General features: G+C 38.5%; 1 protein-coding gene and 1 pseudogene across 2 annotated transcripts in view; one reads left to right on the top strand and one right to left on the bottom strand.

Moving 5' to 3' along the window:
* Positions 1–17,350, bottom strand: part of CLIC4 (chloride intracellular channel 4) — a 69,485-nt gene that overhangs the window by 32,695 nt on the left and 19,440 nt on the right. Inside the window, exons 1-3 of one of the 2 annotated variants that reach the window (XM_036255270.1) lie at positions 8,148–8,199; positions 7,618–7,696; positions 683–792 (exon numbers count right to left, since the gene is read on the bottom strand). In XM_036255270.1, coding sequence (XP_036111163.1) covers positions 683–738 — 56 coding nt within the window. In that variant the 5' untranslated portion in view covers positions 739–792; positions 7,618–7,696; positions 8,148–8,199. Of the gene's footprint in view, positions 1–682; positions 793–7,617; positions 7,697–8,147; positions 8,200–17,350 lie in introns of those variants that run through there. The other variant, XM_036255269.1, reaches the window with a different exon arrangement.
* Positions 4,575–5,029, top strand: LOC118626044 (annotated as a pseudogene).

The following is a 17,350-nucleotide window of genomic DNA, read 5'->3' on the forward strand; positions in this document are numbered from 1 at the left end:
AATGGGATTCCTGGAAGATTTCACGGCTTATTTTCAAGAAATAAATTATAAGTCTGCAAAATTTCAAATAAGTGCACTAGCAGTAAGTAAAGAATAAACTATAGGGAACGAACAGCGGTCCCAGGGAATGGTAACCTAGAACTGGAAATAAGATCACAGCTCTGTCCCTGGCCGGTTGAATCTTGGGTTTGATTCTGGCCAAGGGTATGTACCTCGGTTTTGATTCATCCCTGGCCCTGTTGGGGTCGTGCAAGAGGCAACCAGTCGACGTGTCCATGTTTCTCTCTCTCTTCCTCCCACTCTATCTGAAGATAAATAGAAAAATATCCTCAGGTGAGGATTTAAAAAAAAGTTTTTCATAGGTCGATGTTTACACAGGAAAGGCAAAGATTTCACTGCATCCACACTAAAACTCAGCTCCTGGTGTTGCTCTTGAAATTTAAGGTAAACATACAGTAAGTTCCTAAACAGACTGAGGGGCCACATGCAATTTACTGATATTGTGAATTACCATAACACTTAATACAAGTGAATATTGTTCATACATCAGCTGAACTTTAATACAATATATTTTCTTTAGAGAACATATGGTAAGCAAAGTGAGGGATGGGGACAGGAACAAAGTGAAACAGTAAGGTATATACACAAATTAAGTTAACTCCAAACTGCAACCAAGTCTTACCTTTTCAGGTCAACAGTTGTGACACTAAATACAACTCCTTTGAGCCAAAGAATCATGAAGAGCCTCTGGGAAAAGGGGCAGTTTCCTATGCTTTCACCATCACTGCCAGCCTGGGAAACAGAAATAAACATTAAAAAACAAGGTCAAAGTGAAGATACTCAAAAAACCAGACCTTTTTCTGAATTATAATCAAGGGTACAAGAAGACAGGAAATGTCACACTGTGGAAGGAAGGGTAAAAATTCGGGTCTTCATTATTTTGCTCTTTCATTTGCCTCTTTCTCTTTTTAAAGTGGCCAGTCTAGTAGTGCACTGTTCAAGAGAACTTTCAGCAATGGTAAAAATTTTCTGTATTACCACTGCCCGATCCAGTAATCATTTGTGACATATGGCTAATGAGTACTTGAAATGTGGCTAGTTCAACCAAACTAAATTTTTAAATTTTTATTTACTTTTAATTAATTTAAATTTAAATGGTCACACATGGGTAATGGCTATCGTATAGGACAGCACGGGTCTAATCAATCCCTAGGGAATACATATATCCTTTCCCCAGGCAAAGACAAAGTCTATCATGGGTTTTATAAAATATAAATAATTTCTTCTTCAATGAGATAATATTCTTTACAGGGCATCATAAAAAGGGAAACCCATAGGTATGCCCAAAGAGTTAAATAATTGCCAGCCTCCCCCCATTCTAAAAAATATTCATTATAAAAATTACACATCCTGTTTTACACATTCCTTCAGAGAGGAAAAAAAAACAACAAACGTAGCTTTATAATAAACTATTTGTAATCCAATTAATAAATGCAGCCAGTGACTTTTCTGAGTTTAACAATGAGGTAGAATTTTCCTAAAAATCAGAGTGGAACAAATCTTTAATCCCATCATGAATGCCCCAAGTTTAAAAAGGAGGGAGGAGGGGAAGTGGGAAATGGGGGTTGGAGGGAGCCAGCTGCTGGACGAGAACATTCTGACACTTGCTAGGGCCCAACACAGCCCTCTTCACCATGAAGTTTATGGAGAAAGCCAGAAATAACTTTCAACAAATCACTCAAAAATGCTGGTAAAAGTACTGTTTATTATTCTGAAGTAACTCTCAAAAAACTCAGAAGCCATTTCAGTAAAATGCTATCTTCAGTTACCTCATTAATTCCTAACTAATGGTGAGAAGGGGTGTGTGTAAATAATAAAAGCAGTTACCTGATTACATATAATATAACCAGCAAAACACATGGGCATATAAGGATCCCAGAACCCTACCCTAATCAGACAGCATGGGATGGTTACAACTGAGCTTGGGAGGAAAAACTGATTATTCTTTGCCAGAAACAAAACATACACAGAATTGTAGCCAGAGCGAATCTTATTAATGTCTAATACTGCAACTTATACAGAATTTACTTCCTAAAGAAGTTCTAGTTCTTAAACTTTAGAGTGATTAAACATAACCTAGAGGAAACATTTAAAATAAAGATTTCTGTGCCTTACATCCAGAGATTCTGCTTTGTAAGAATTCCTAGGGTGAGGCCTAGGAACCCTCATTTTGTTATAGGCACCCAAGGAGATCAGAAAGTAAGGCATCTGCCAGACACACTGAGAAACACTGGTATGGGAAGGTTAGGAAGACATTCTTTCTTCAGAGAACAAGTCAGCTTTTAGGACTAAGGCATCCTATTATATAACAAACTGATACTCAAAGTTGCTTTTTTGAAGATGCTCACCATCCAAACACATGTGGAACACATAAATACAAGTGAGTTTATTACAGAAGAGAAAGTTAACACATTATCTTTTTTAATCCTCACCCGAGAACATTTTTCCATTTTTCTGTTCAGATAGAGGGGGAGGGAGAGAGAGGAAGAGAGAGAGAGAGAAACATCGACGTGAAAGGGACACATCATCGAGTGGCTGCCACCCACACGACCCAACCAGGTCCGGGGACAAACTGCAACCAAGGTACATGCCCTTAGCGGGAACCGAACCCGGGTCTCTCTGGACTGCAGGCCAATGCTCTAACCACTGAACCAAATCAACCAGGGCAACATATTTTCTTTCTATATAGCTTGATGATCAATACTTTCACACAAGGCTGCATCTTTAGACACCCAAATTTTCTCAATGTTGTTTTGTTTTCCCTCCCAGTTTTAACATGCTTAGCAGCAAAGCACAAATACAAGAAAAAGGATACAAAATTTGAGACTTACTGAAAAAACAGTAGTTTAGTTGACAAAGAACAAATCTGATTCAAGGTCTTCATCCTTTTCCATTTATTTAATATGTAAAATTCACTATAACTTCCCAAACTGTCTGTCACAGCAGTGTTAAAATAATTAAACTGGGCCCTGGCTGGTGTGACTCAGTTGGCTGAGCATCTTCCTGTGCACCAAAAGGTCACTGGTTTAATTCCTGGTCAGAACCGTCCCCGGAAGGGGTACATGCAGGAGGCAACTGATTGATGTTTCTCTCACATCACTGTTTCTCTCTCTCCCTCTTCCTTCCTCTCTAAAATCAATAAAAACATTTTTCTTTTTTTATCCTTACCCGAGGACATTTTTCCACTTTTTGTTCAGATAGAGTAGGAGGGAAAGAGAGGAAGAGAGAGAGAAACATCGACATGAAAGGGACACACCAAGTGGCTGCACCCACACAACTCAACCAGGGCCGGGGACAATCTGCAACCGAGGTATGTGCCCTTAGCGGGAATCGAACCCAGGTCTCTCTGGACCACAAGCCAATGCTCTAACTGCTGGGCCAAACTGGCCAGGGCTAAAAACATATTTTTAAAATATATTTTAAAATAACAATGATAATTATAACAATAATTAAACTGGCAAAGAAAATGTAATAAAGATGTTACATGTAGGTGCTTGAAAACACATTAAACAAAAGGCAAGCTGGAGATAAAAAGCAACTGGCCACAGATGAAAACATCACTCCATAATGTCCCACGATGATCTACTGAGCATCACCTCAAGCAACACGGAAGAATCTTGGTACAAATGCTCCTCATGAAGACCTGGTCAGGATAAAAATGCCCCTTTGGTTTTACCTCCTTTGTCTATAATTTTCTAGAAAATTTTTACCAACTTGCTTCTCTTTCAGGTGTATCAATCATAAGCCATTATATATCTCACGTTCCTTATAACTCCTTTCCTTTATGCACACAAAAATAAAAGCATGCATACTCTTCAAGTCAGAACTGAAAAACAGTCTTTTTATTAACTATTCCCAAAACTCATGACAATTCAAATAAACTTTAGACATACAAGTTTTTCCAAAGTTTTCATAGCATTAGAAAATTGAGAGCTACCTGGCAGATAATGTTTTTGTTTTGTTTTTTAATCCTCACTCAAGGATATTTTTCCATTTACCTTCAAATAGAGGGGGAGAGAGGGAGGAAGAGAGACAGAGAAACATCGATGTGAGAGAGGCACATCGATTGGTTGCTACCTGCACGACCCCAACCAGGGCTGGGGACAAACTGCAACCGAGGTACATGCCCTTGGTCGGAATCAAACCCGAGACTCTTTGGTCCGCCCCAAACCAGCTAGGGCCAGATGATGTTTTTGCAAAGTGCAGTGAAGCTGGAAAAATGTGGATTTCCAGAAGTCACAAATCAAAAACTTCCTCCTTTAATTCATATTGTACTAATAAAATTCCATTTCAACATTTCAATAAAATCCCTTTCAAGTTAAAGGATAAAAATTACTCTCCAGTATGAACTACACTGAATAAAACCTATTGGTACAATAAACAGAGGAGGATATTAAGGTATAGTGTAAGGCATTACACTCTGGAAATTAGGATACCTTTATTCTATACTCAGTTTTTCATTAATAGCAATAATATAAATGAACACCTACCCCGCTTCCAGCTCACTGAGCTCCAGCCGAAGGAGAATGGAGGGTAAATAAAGAGGTCTCTATACCATGACTCCTACAAAGCAGACTGCCCGCAAATCCATCGGTGGTAAAGCACCGAGGAAACAACTGGCTACCAAAGCGGCTCGCAAGAGTGCGCCCTCTACTGGAGGGGTAAAGAAACCTTATCGTTACAGGCCTGGTACTGTGGCACTTCATGAAATTAGAAGTTATCAGAAGTCCACTGAACTTCTGATTCGCAAACTTCCCTTCCAGCGTCTGGTGCAAGAAATTGCTCAGGACTTCAAAACAGATCTGCGCTTCCAGAGTGCAGCTACTGGTGCTTTGCAGGGAGGCAAGTGAGGCCTATCTGGTTGGCCTTTTTGAAGACACTAACCTGTGTTGCTATCCATGCCAAACGTGTAACAATTATGCCAAAAGACATCCAGCTGGCACGCCACATACATGGAGAACGTGCTTAATAATCCACTGATGGGAAACATTTCATTCTTTAAAAAAAAATTCTCTGCTTCCTGTTATTGGTAGTTCTGAACGTTAGATATTTTTTTTCCATGGGGTCAAAAGGTACCTAAGGATATGATTGCAAGTTGAAAATAGGGGGCAGAAATCAGGTATTGGCAGTTTTTCCATTTTCATTTGTGTGTGAATTTTTTTAATATAACTGCAGGAACATAAGGCATTAACACAAGTCAAAATGTTTTGGGGAGTAAGTTTCAGCAGTTCAACTTTATAACAATACAAATAAACCTGTTAGATTTTTCAGGACAATGCCAGCATTTTGATTTTTTTAAAAATAAGTAAATTTCTTACTGATGGCAACTAAATAGTATTTGTAGCATTTTTATCATAAAGTAGATTCCATCCATTCACTATACTTTTCTAAATGAGTTGTCCTATATGCAAGTACATATTTTAATGTTGTCTGTCTTCTGTGCTGTTTCTGTAAGTTTGCTATTAAAATACATTTAAAATAAGAAGAAAAAAGTCTCACCCAGCTATATCTAACACTAGCATAGAAGAAAAGTATCTCTTTAAATTTTTTTTGCTTTTTACTGCTTCTAACAGCAATATAAACACTCATAATTTTAAAAAAATAAATAGCCCAGCTGGCATGTCTCAGTGGTTGAGCACAGACACATGACCAAGAGGTCGCTGGTTTAATTCCTTGTTAGGGCACATGCCTGGGTTGAGGGCTCAATCCCCAGTGTGGGCATGCAGGGGGCAGCCAATCGATGTTTCTCTCTAATTGATGTTTCTCTTTCCCTCTCCCTTTCTCTCTAAAAATCAATACATATTTTAAAAAATAAATAAAAACTGAAACATTACAGAAAGTTAAGTTTTCCTACCCTTGAACCATTAAACTAGTTTGTTACTTACTCATCTAGATTTTTTCTATGTATATACTATATAGTTTTTCTTTCAAATGTCATCATACTACACACTCACACACACACACACACACACACACAATTTATATCTTTTAATCCCAATTTAATGTAATCAGCCCTCTGGAGGTTGTAGTGCTCGCCACCAGGATAGTGTCAGAGAAGGCAAGGGCTCTCTCAACACTGCCAGCCAGTAACAAGGAACCCCACCCTCCTTGCTGCTAGGGTGGGGGTCAGAGGAGGTCTAGCAGACAGTAGTCAGGACTGACACCATCAGCCAGAGGTAATGAAACAACCTCAACTGGAGTGTCAATGGAGACCACAGAGGAAACTGGAACTTACACCCCCACCCAGCAGTAATGAGGAGATATCAGTGGAGACCAGGTGGGGCATCTGAACTTCAATCTCCAACTGGCTCTAACAAAGCAGTAACGCTGTCCTTCTCCCCTCCCAAGCCCCTCCAGAGCAGGGCCAGAAAAGTCTTATTTGAGTGTCACAAAATTTTAAACAGAAGGTTTAAACAAAATCCAGAGTCTCATAATATGAAAACATCCAGGTTTCAACTGAAAATCACTTGTAATACCAAAAACCATACCAAACTGAATGAAAAAAAGAATCTACAGAAGTCAACTGCAAGATGACCATGATGTTAGAATTACCTGACAAAGATTTTAAAGCAGCCATGATAAAAAAAAAAAAAAACAAGCTTCAATGATCGATTATGGACAGCTTGAAACAAACGAAAAAGTGAGAAGCCTCAGCAAAGAAATAGAAGATGTAAACAAGAACCAGATGAAAATTTTAGAACTGAAAAATACAATAAATGAAAAGTTCAGAGGATAGGCTCAATTGCCAAATAGAGATGAGAGGAAACAATCACTCATCTAGTTCCAACACACAAGAGGGAACTAGAGAAATTGCCCAAAGTGAACAACAAAGAAAAAGTATACTGAAAATGTATTGCTTCCTACATATTTCAACATTTTGTTGTCATCCATCTAACAATCATTTTTGAAGGCTTCATTGAATGCTATTAGCCCAATAATTTCACATCTAGAAATTATTCTGTAGAAACACTTATACGATGCCCAAAGATAAGTAAGGAGGAGGAACACTGAAGCATTACTTGTTAACATCAAAACACTGGAGATTACTCAGTGCCATCAGTAAAGGATCCAAGTTAGAGACCACCTCCAGAGAGTGGGAGTCTGGACTAACCATTTAGCCTTTGCTGGCATGGGCCACAGGCTGTTTTTTTTTCTGTGGTATCTGGAGTAGAGCAGCTATTGTCTACAAGTTTTCTATCTTGTCCTGGCCAGTTTTGCTCAGTGGTTAGAGCGTCAGCCTGCGGACCAGAGAGTCCTGGGTTCGGTTCCTGCTAAGGGCACGTACCTCAGTTGCAGTTTGTCCCCAACCCCGGTTGGGGTCATGTGGGTGGCAACCACTTGATGAGTCTCTCTCACATCAATGTTTCTCTCGCTTTCTCTTCCTCCCTCCCACCCTCCCTCCCTCTCTATCTGAAGATAAATGCAAAAAATGTCCTCGGGTGAGGATAGAGAAAAAAAAACAAGTTTTCTATCTTGCTTAAGCGGCCCCATTCCTGGTTCTTTGGTTAGACAGCAGACCTTTGTTGGGGTTTTTTGTTTTGTTTTGTTTTGTCTGACCTTGTTGGTGTTTCCAGGTTGCTGGTTTCTATAGCTCCCAGTCTGTGATGTAGAGACAAAAATACAGCACACTCACCACCTTAACAAGAGCAGAAGTCTCTCAGAAGTATTAAATTTAAAAAGCAAAATTAAAAATATATAAAATGTGGTATTATCCATAAAATGGAATATTATTTGATAATAAAAAGCAATGAAGTATTGCTACATGCTATAATTTGGATGAAAATTGAAAAATTATGCTAAATAAAAGTAGCCAGTCACAAAAGATGACAGAGTACATGACTCCATGTATTTATTTAGTTTTTAAAAGGTACTTTTTATTTTTGAATGAAGTTGCTAATTTAGCATTGGGGTGTTTTTTTCGTTCTTTCTTTTTTTTTTAATCCTCACCCAAGGACATGTTTTTATTGATTGGGGGGAGGTAGGGAACATTGATGTAAGAGAGAAACATTGATCGGTTGCCTCTCGTACATGCCCCGACAGGGGATGGAACCCACAACCTAGGTATGTGCCCTGACAGGGAATCAAACCTGCAACCTTTTCTTCATTTATGGGATGATGCTCCAACCAACTGAGCCACACTGGCCAGGGCTACATAATTCCATCTATATGAAATGTCCAAAACAGGCAAATCTAAAGAGACAGAAAGTAAGTTAGTGGTTGCCTAGGGCTTATAGGGGGAGAGAGAGAGAAAGAGGGTTAGGGAGTAACTGCTACCAGCTACCAGGAATGATAAAAATGTTCTAAAATTAGACTGGTGATGGTTAAGCAACTTTGTGAATACACTAAAAACCAGTGAACTGTATACTTTAAATGGGTTCATTGTATGGCATATGAATTATATCTCAATAAAGTGGATTCAAACAATATATAGACACAAATTACAAGAATAAATATATATACACTGGACAAGATTTTAATTTAGAATATATAGTTTTAAAATTATGATTTCATATTACAAAAAAAATGTCTATAATATTTTCTTAAAAATCAGAAAACCCAAATAATCAAAGCAAAAACTTGAATCTCACTGACACAGAAATAACCACCAATTTCCAGATAAAGGAAAAGTTAGCATTCATTTGGGTTTTGTTCTTATAAAGGGGGTAGTTTTGTTTAACTTGCTATCTGGGGTTCCTTTCACACACTCAACTGTTCCTCACCCTCCTCCCTCAGGACCTCTGTTGTAATTCTTGAATTGCCTAATACCAGTATTTAATCAGAAACTACTGGATTAACTCCTACATTGCAGAAAAAGGGATAGTGGTAGATGCCATAAATATTTTTAATGCTTTACTAATTCAAGGTTAAGGAACTGCTCACTTAGAAAACCTAGCTTAATCAGTTTATAGAAAGTCTGATCTTAAAACACCAAAAAAGAGCTTCAACTTGTCCCTCTCTAGCTCTTTGTATTTATAGGACTGGGGGTGAGGGGTAATGATGACTAGGGAAACGAGGTTTCCTCTGAAGGTAAGAACGGGTTCCTGACCGTTAAATCATTTCCCTTGAAACATTTTCTAGAAAATGTGTTGCCAAAAGAATGCACTCAAAAACTGAAAAACCTCATTGAACCTTTAGTGTGGATTCTATCTAAATTAGCTGTCTGCCCGGCCAGTGTGGCTCAGAGGTTGAGAGTTGACCTATGCACCAAGAGGTCACCGGTTCGATTCCCAGTCATTGCACATGCCTAAGTTGTGAGCCAAATCCCCAGTGGGGAACGTGCAGGAGGTGGCTAATCAATGTTCTCTCTCACTGATGTTTCTATCTCTCTCTCCCTCTCCCTCTTCTCTCTCTAAGATCAATAAAGAAAAAAAATTAGATGTCTGAATACACAAAATGGCTTGCTTTGATTTAGATTAACTTAAAAGTCACAAAACAACATGAGAAATGGGCAGTCACCTGGTTTCTATTATCTATTTCTTTGATTTTTGCTAAACACATGATGGAACTAAGGTCTAGAGTCTAAAGGTTTGTTTAATAAGCTGTTATCCTTCTACAGGGTCTGCAGAGTGTGCAGGAAATAACAAGGTTTCGAATCAGACAAACCTGGAGTTGAATCCTGACTTCACTACTTATTAGCTGTGTAATCTTCAGTAAGTTACTTAACATTTGTCAAACTTGACTTCATACACCTTTTACTATGGGGATTAAATCAGTTAAGGTGCACACACAGTTCCTGGCACATGGTAAAATATTTTAGTAAATGTTAACTAACTTTAAAAATACTTCACACACAGAACTCTAGGCCTAACAACCTGTTCTTCAGTTGAAGCCCTTACCTATCTAAAATAATCTACTAAAATCTAGTTTTGCTAAAGTCATCAAGATTAAAGTTACCTGGATACATTTGAAGGAAAGAGCTAAAATAAACAATTTAGCCAAATTTTTAAGTTAAATGTCATGGTTTTGTAAAAAAAAAACAACAAAAAACGTTTTTTAAGTACATTCTTCCACCCACAACTATCCATAGTTAAATCTATTGAATGGAAGAGATAATTAATCTTCCAGTAGTTTGAAAGGTTACCTGTTTGTTTCCTTTAGTAAATGACCAAATTATGATTCAATAACCTAATGTAACCAATAGTTTAATTTTTTAAAGAAAGCCTGTATATATGTACAATAGTGTTCACAAATGAGGTTTTGCAAAAGTTATTTCTCCTCCTTTCCTAGGATGACTTCTCCAGCAATGTTCTTGAAGACCCATACCACTATTCCATTAACCTTTCCATTCATTCTGAACAATAAGGCAACATAAATCTGAACACTTAGGTGACTAAAATCACATTATCCTCCATCTGAAATGCCCACTGCTATACATGTCGTCCTTCAGGTCAAGGTCAAGTCTCATCACCAAGAAATCTTTCTAGATCACTGTAGGCCAAACCAATTACCTGTCCTCTCAACTTTGATTACAGCTTCTCAAACTCTGATGTTAACAAAAATCATCAGAGGACCTTGTTAGAATGCTGATTCTGATTCAGTAGAGCTAGGGTGGGGCTCAAGATTCTGCCTCTCTTACAAACTCCCAGGAAATAGCGGGCCTATGCCACTTATTAGCAATCATGACTTGCCTTGTGATTTCTTGTTACTGTGTTTATTATTACTATTCGTATCTCTGCACTGTATCTCCTGAGCTAGACTGGAAAATAACTGAGATATCCTTTTGTTGTTGTTGTTAATCCTCATCCAAAGATATTTTTTCCATTGATTTTTAGAGAGTGGAAAGGAGGGAGGGAGAGAGATAGAGAGACATAGATATAAGAGAGACACATCAATTGGTTACCTCCCACACATGCCCTGACCAGAACGGGGATCGAACCTGCAAACCAGGTATGTGCCCTTGACCAGGTATCAAACCCAAGACCCTTCAGTGCGAGGGCCAATGCTCTAACAACTGAGCCACATCAGCCAGGACAGAAATGTTGTATTTTAAAAAAATCTTTTTATAGGCCCTGGGCAGTTTGGCTCAGCGGTTAGAGCGTCAGCCTGCGGTTCAGAGAGACCCGGGTTCGGTTCCCACTAAGGGCACATACCAAAAAAAAGCCTTTGAGTTACAAAAATTGTGTTCTAGGTTATCAGTATAGAAAAAAACTTATTAAGTCAAATCATACTGATTAATAATTTTTCTCAAAAATTTAAATTAGGTCTCCAAATCTCATTGGGACAGAGCTAACAAACCACAGACGCCACTATAGCAAACTGACAGTTGCCTGCCCAAAATCCATTTTCCCACTTTATTTTTTTTCTTGTCCTCACATAACTTCTATTTTTGATCAGGCATCCCTTCTTCTCTTCCCCAATGGACACAGGAGATGATGGCCCAATCCCCAATTCTAGGGGTAAGTCCTGACTGATTCTAAGCCAGTCATGATAGTTCCATTCCTCTTGCCGGTGACTTAGGCATAATCATGGGGCCCAGTTCATCAACAAGACAGAGTCTCCTGAAAAAAGTTTCTTGCTCTTAAGACAAAAGCACCGGAAGAGAAAACCCTTGGATGTGAAAGCTATTGCTACTGTGGCCAACTTGATAGTAGCCTGAGGCTGCAACCACACTAAAAGAGGACAAAGCCAAGAGAATCACAGAGAGCCAGACCCTGACGTACAATACATAGAGCAGTCCTCCTACTATACTTCTTTCATTAGATACATTTCCTTAATGGTTCGAGACAATTTGAGGTGAAGTTTTTCTGTTACTCACAACCATAAGCATACAAACCAGTATCACCATTTATCTCCAAGTAAGATTAGCAGGAAGAATGAAAATACTGAAGTGTGGTAATGAATGAAAAAAAGAAAACTGCTAGGGCTCTGGTTTATTTACAATGAATTCTATTTTCCATAGACTGTCATTTAGACTTTGATCTAGGATTTCAGTGGTCTAACATTTGCCACTGAAGCTCAAGCTCTGGGCTCCTCATTCACAGAACATCTTATGGAACACCTCCTTGCCTAGAACCCAGAGATATTTATTCAACATGCAACACACATTTACTACTTCCCAAGCACTGGGAGTTGGCACTGGGGAAACAACTGTGAAGGAGACAGATTGACCTCACCTCATGAAAGATTTCTGTGGAAGAAACAGATAATAAATATATCTAGTTAACAATTATAAATGGCAATGGTGCCTAAAGGGAAACAAAGTACTAAGAGAGAGGACAAGGAGTACCTACTTTAGATAAGATAGTCATAAAAGATCTCGTAGACCTAAAGAATGAGAAGGTGCCAGCCATGTGAAGAGCCAATGTGACAAGATTACTATGAGTACAAGAGGAAAGTGGTATTGGCAGGAGCCAGGTCAAGAAAGTCTTTCTAGACCAAATTAAGGAATTTGAATTTGATGCTTACAGAGGGAACAATTTATTCATTCATTTAACAAATATTTACCAGGTACCCACTGTATAGAAAGAAATAATTTAACACAATGACTCTGGAAGCACAGTGCCTGGTTTAATACATGGGTTCTTCTACTTAACCACTTGTGTGATACTGGCCATGTTACTTAACCTCTCTAGGACTCAGTTTCCTTACATGTAAAACGGGAAATAATATTTATTAGATTAAATGAGTTAACATATCTCTTAAAACATTGCCCAGCATGTGTTGAGTGCTCAGTAACAAAGCATATGCCAAGTAGAAACCATATTCCTGAGTTCATGGAGCTTGGGGTGAAAGGGGTGCCAGACAATGGAGTAATTGGATACCACTGAAGGGTTCTGGTGGGTGGGGACATATGATAATAAAATCCAATTTCCATTTTCAGACAAAAAATAATACTTGCTACCACATGGAAAACAAGTCGGGGTATGGAGCTGATGAAGAATGGAATTTTGGAGACCTACCGCAGTAGTCCCAGCAAATGTAGCCTGTATTAGGTAGAGGCAATGGAGATGAAAAGAAACACATGGATGAAATTGAATAGGGAAGGTAAAATCCTAAAGACTTGTGGATGGCTTGGATGTGGAAGTGAGGGAAAGAAAGAAGTAAAAAAAAAAACTCTTAGATTTCTGGTTTGTGCAACTGGGTAGACGAAAGCCTCAAGATGGGAATGAATGTGCTTAAACTTTGTAGGAAGATAAAAAGGGAAATCCCCTCAAGAGATAACAACCATAGAACTGTATGTAGCTTTGGTCTGAAATTACTTCCTAGGTGTGGAAGGCTACAAACCAAAATTAACATTGTTTACATCATAGGACACATTTGGGGAGGAGAAGCGACAGGTATCTTAACTCTATACACCTCTGTACTGTTTGTCTCCTTTATTAGATTTAAGAAAAATTTTGAGCCCTGGCCAGTTTGGCTCAGCGGTTAGAGTGTCGGCCTGCGGTCCAGAGAGACCTGGGTTCGATTCCCGTTAAGGGCCCATACCTTGGTTGCAGTTTGTCCCCGGCCCTAGTTGGGTTGTGTGGGTGGCAACCACTCGATGTGTCTCTCACGTCGATGTTTCTCTCCCTCCTACTCTATCTGAACAAAATATTTTTTAAAAATGTCCTCGGGTGAGGATAAAAAAAAAAAAGAAAAATTTTGAATAAAGTATTCCAAATGTTTACATATGATAGTCTTCTTGTCCCTAATCACTGCCAAAATAGAAAAATGCTTAAATATGAAAGAATTGCTTTTTCCTTCATATTGTTTTTAAAAATGTTGAATGAACCTGGCTGGTGTGGCTCAGTGGTTGAGCGTCGACCCAGGCACTAAGAGGTCACCAGTAAAGATTCCCTGTCAGGGCACATGCCAAGGTTGTGGGCCAAATCCCCAGTGTGGGGTGTGCGGGAGGAGGCCAATCAATGTTCTCTCATTGGTGTTTCTACCTCTCTCTCTCCCCCTCTCCCTTCCTCTCTCTCTAAAATCAATAAAGAAAAAAATACTTTTAAAAAATCCTGAATGCAAAATAGTCAAAAACTAACTGAAAAAACAATGACAGCTGAGAAAGATTCTATTGAGTACTTTTGTTCTTTTACATATTTAAAGGATATGCTGAAAATGAAAACAACAGCTCTAATCTGTACTAAAATCAAATTAGAAATGTCTCAGCAGGAATACTTTGTTAAAACAAAGTGTCAGATACACAATGACCAGACTTTCCATCTAAGCACAACAGAACCATAATGAAAACAAGTTCTGGAAAGTTTACATCCACTCTTCCAAAGCCTAAAATAAGAGGAGCAAAGATTCTTCAGAGCAAATTAAATTAAGCCATATAATTAAAAACTGAATGACAGCCGGGTGGCTCACTTGGCTGGAGTGTTGTCCAGTACACCAAAGGGTTTTGGGTTCTAGTCCAGTCAGGGCACATATCTAGGTTGCAGGTTCCATCCCCAGTGGGGGAGGGGGAGTGCCTACAGAAGGCAACCAATCCATGTTTCTCTCTTACATCAATGTTTCTTTCTCTCTCCCTTCCTCTCTCTAAATCAAGAAAAATATATACTCGGGTGAGGATTTTTTTTAAAATGCTGAATGACAAGAAAGATAAAAAACGATGCCAAGCCCTGGCAGGTGTGGCTCAGTTGGTTGGGCACCAGAAGGTTGCCAGTCAGGGCACATGCCGGGGTCAGTGGGGTGCAGGAGGCAACTGATCAATATTTTGCTTTTATATTAATGTTGGTTTTTATCTCTTTTCCCACCCTTCCCTCTCTCTCTCTAAAAATCAATTTAACAAAACAAAACAAAACAGATGGCCAAAGGTATATAATCTTTTTCCTATCTAGATCAACCCTGAATATATTCTCTGTAAGAACCCAGTAAATGAAAATGTCACCAAAACTGACCAGAAACAATTTAACTTAACAGTTTACTTCTTACTTGATAGTACTATATGAAAGTGATTCATATATATTAATTCTTACAAAAACCATATGAAGTTAGTTTATTTTTCTCATATTTCAGATAAGGAAAGAGATTTAGAGAAACTAATTTACATAGGTCATACAACTGAGGAGTGGCAGAGCTGAAGTCTGAAATCTGAGGTCCATGCTATTAACCACGTTTACAGTTTTTTACACAAAGGTAAGAAAGATGCTGGAAATCTTACAGGCTTAGTCTCATGACTTATATGGTACAACCATCAGCTTGAAAATATTTACTTGATGGATATCACCTATCAAGTAAGATAAATGATCTGAACTACAACCATTATAATGTAACCCACAGATTTATTAATTTATTTTATTTTATTTATTTATTTATTTTTTTTATCCTCACCCGAGGACATTTTTTGTTCAGGTAGAGTGGGAGGGAGAGAGAGGAAGAGAGAGAGAGGGAGAGAGAGAGAAAGAGAGAGAGAGACATTGATGTGAAAGGGACACATCGAGTGGCTGCCATCTGCACGACCGACCAGGGCCGGGGACAAACTGCAACCAAGGTACATGCCCTTAGCGGGAACCAAACCCCGGGCTCTCGGGACCGCAGGCTGATGCTCTAACCGCTGAGCCAAACCGGCCAGGGCTATTAATTTATTTTAAATTATCTAGTAGCCTAATTTTTTTTAAGCAAAAGGTAAGTTTTATTTGAAAAATAGACTCCCGGCAGTAGGGAGGGGACTCAAATGGGTTGCCCATCTATTAGCCCTGTTTTTTAAAAGAAACAGGTAAAATTAATTTAAATAACATTTTGAAAAATGTTTTTGCCCAGCCGGTGTGGCTCAGTGGTTGAGCAACAACCCACGTACTAAGAGTCGGCTGGTTCAGTTCCTGGTCAGGGCACATGCCCAGCTTGTGGACCTGATCCCCAGTGAGGGGCATACAGGAGGCGGACGGTGGATGTTCTCTCTCATCAATGTTTCTATCTCTCTCTCTCTCCCTTCCTCTGTCTCTAAAATCAATAAAGAAAAAATAAAATAGAGAAAAAGCCTCTGAACAACCAACACTAATGTCCCCAAGACCATGTACTAAAGGTCGCATACCTGACCCATCAACTCAACATTCAAGCTCAGAAATTATTTATTCTTGTTTCAAACAAATTTTAACAAGTTTGCTTATCTGGCTTAGCAAACCACAACAGATTACAATAGAAAATTAAAGGAAATGGGCTATATCAATAGAGCTAAGTTGGCAAAGGAAAAAATAGAAAACACACACACATAAACATACACACACCCATGCATGCACACACACAAAGGAGATCTAGGTTCAAAGAGCATAACAACTGAGGCCACTTAGCAGAAAGGCAAAAACAGTCTTATCCAGCTCACTAGTTCCCAAGACCATTGCTACATTACTGAATTTGTATTCAGAATGCTGACATTAATTGGCAATTAAATTCAGCATTTTAAGAAGTCAAGGAAACATGAATATATTTTAGAAGTATTTTCTTTTAAAATCAATTTGAGAACTCTGTGTACTATTTTTGCAATATTTCCATAAATCTAAAACTATTCTAAAATTATAAAGTTAATTTTTAAAAATCAATTGGAGGCTTCTGGTATGACCAAGTTGATCCAATAGGATCAACCCTCTGTCCTAAAACAGTGACAACTTCCAGACATAAAAAGCCACTTGACAGTACTAGAGAATAAACAAAAGTAAGCAGATGTGGGAGGGGAGTGGACACTTGGAAAAGGGATATAGAGTGTGGACAAGTTTCCCCAATTCTTATCTTTCAACCTTGTGCCATGGAGGGCAGCTAAAACTCCAATGGAAAATTCAGTGTGGCTTGCTGGCTTGAAGAACCAAACAACAAAGTTCAGAGTCACCATCACCACCAGAAAATAAGGTAGAGCACCATAAAAAAAGAGAGCCAGAGAGAGGGAGTCCTAAAATCTGCAGTTTATGTTCAGCTGAGTTAACCACCTGCTTTAAAAAAGAAAAGAAACAGAACCCATACAGCTCAGAGGAACACAACAAAATCCAAAGTTTCTACAGCTTGTCCTTCGCAATGTCCAGAATACAATCCAAAATGATTCTCCATAGGAAAAAACAGAAAAATATCACTCACTCTCAAGAGAAAAATAATCAGAGACACACCCCAAACTGATCCAGATCCTACAATTTGCAGACAAGAATTGTTAAGGTGGTTATTATAACTATGCTCAATGATATAAAATCAGAAAATATGTTCATGATAAATGAAAATAGGACATCTCAGTAAGGAGAAAGAGCCCACAAAAAGAACAAAATGTAAATTCTAGAACTAAAAGAATACACTATCTGAAACATTTAAAAATCACTAGATGGTCTTTTTTTTATTTTTTATCCTCACCTGAGGGCTTTTTTTTTTTTTGCATTTATCTTCAGAT

This window comes from Molossus molossus, unplaced genomic scaffold (assembly GCF_014108415.1).
Source record: "Molossus molossus isolate mMolMol1 unplaced genomic scaffold, mMolMol1.p scaffold_m16_p_12, whole genome shotgun sequence".
NCBI classification, from domain to species: Eukaryota; Metazoa; Chordata; class Mammalia; order Chiroptera; family Molossidae; genus Molossus; species Molossus molossus.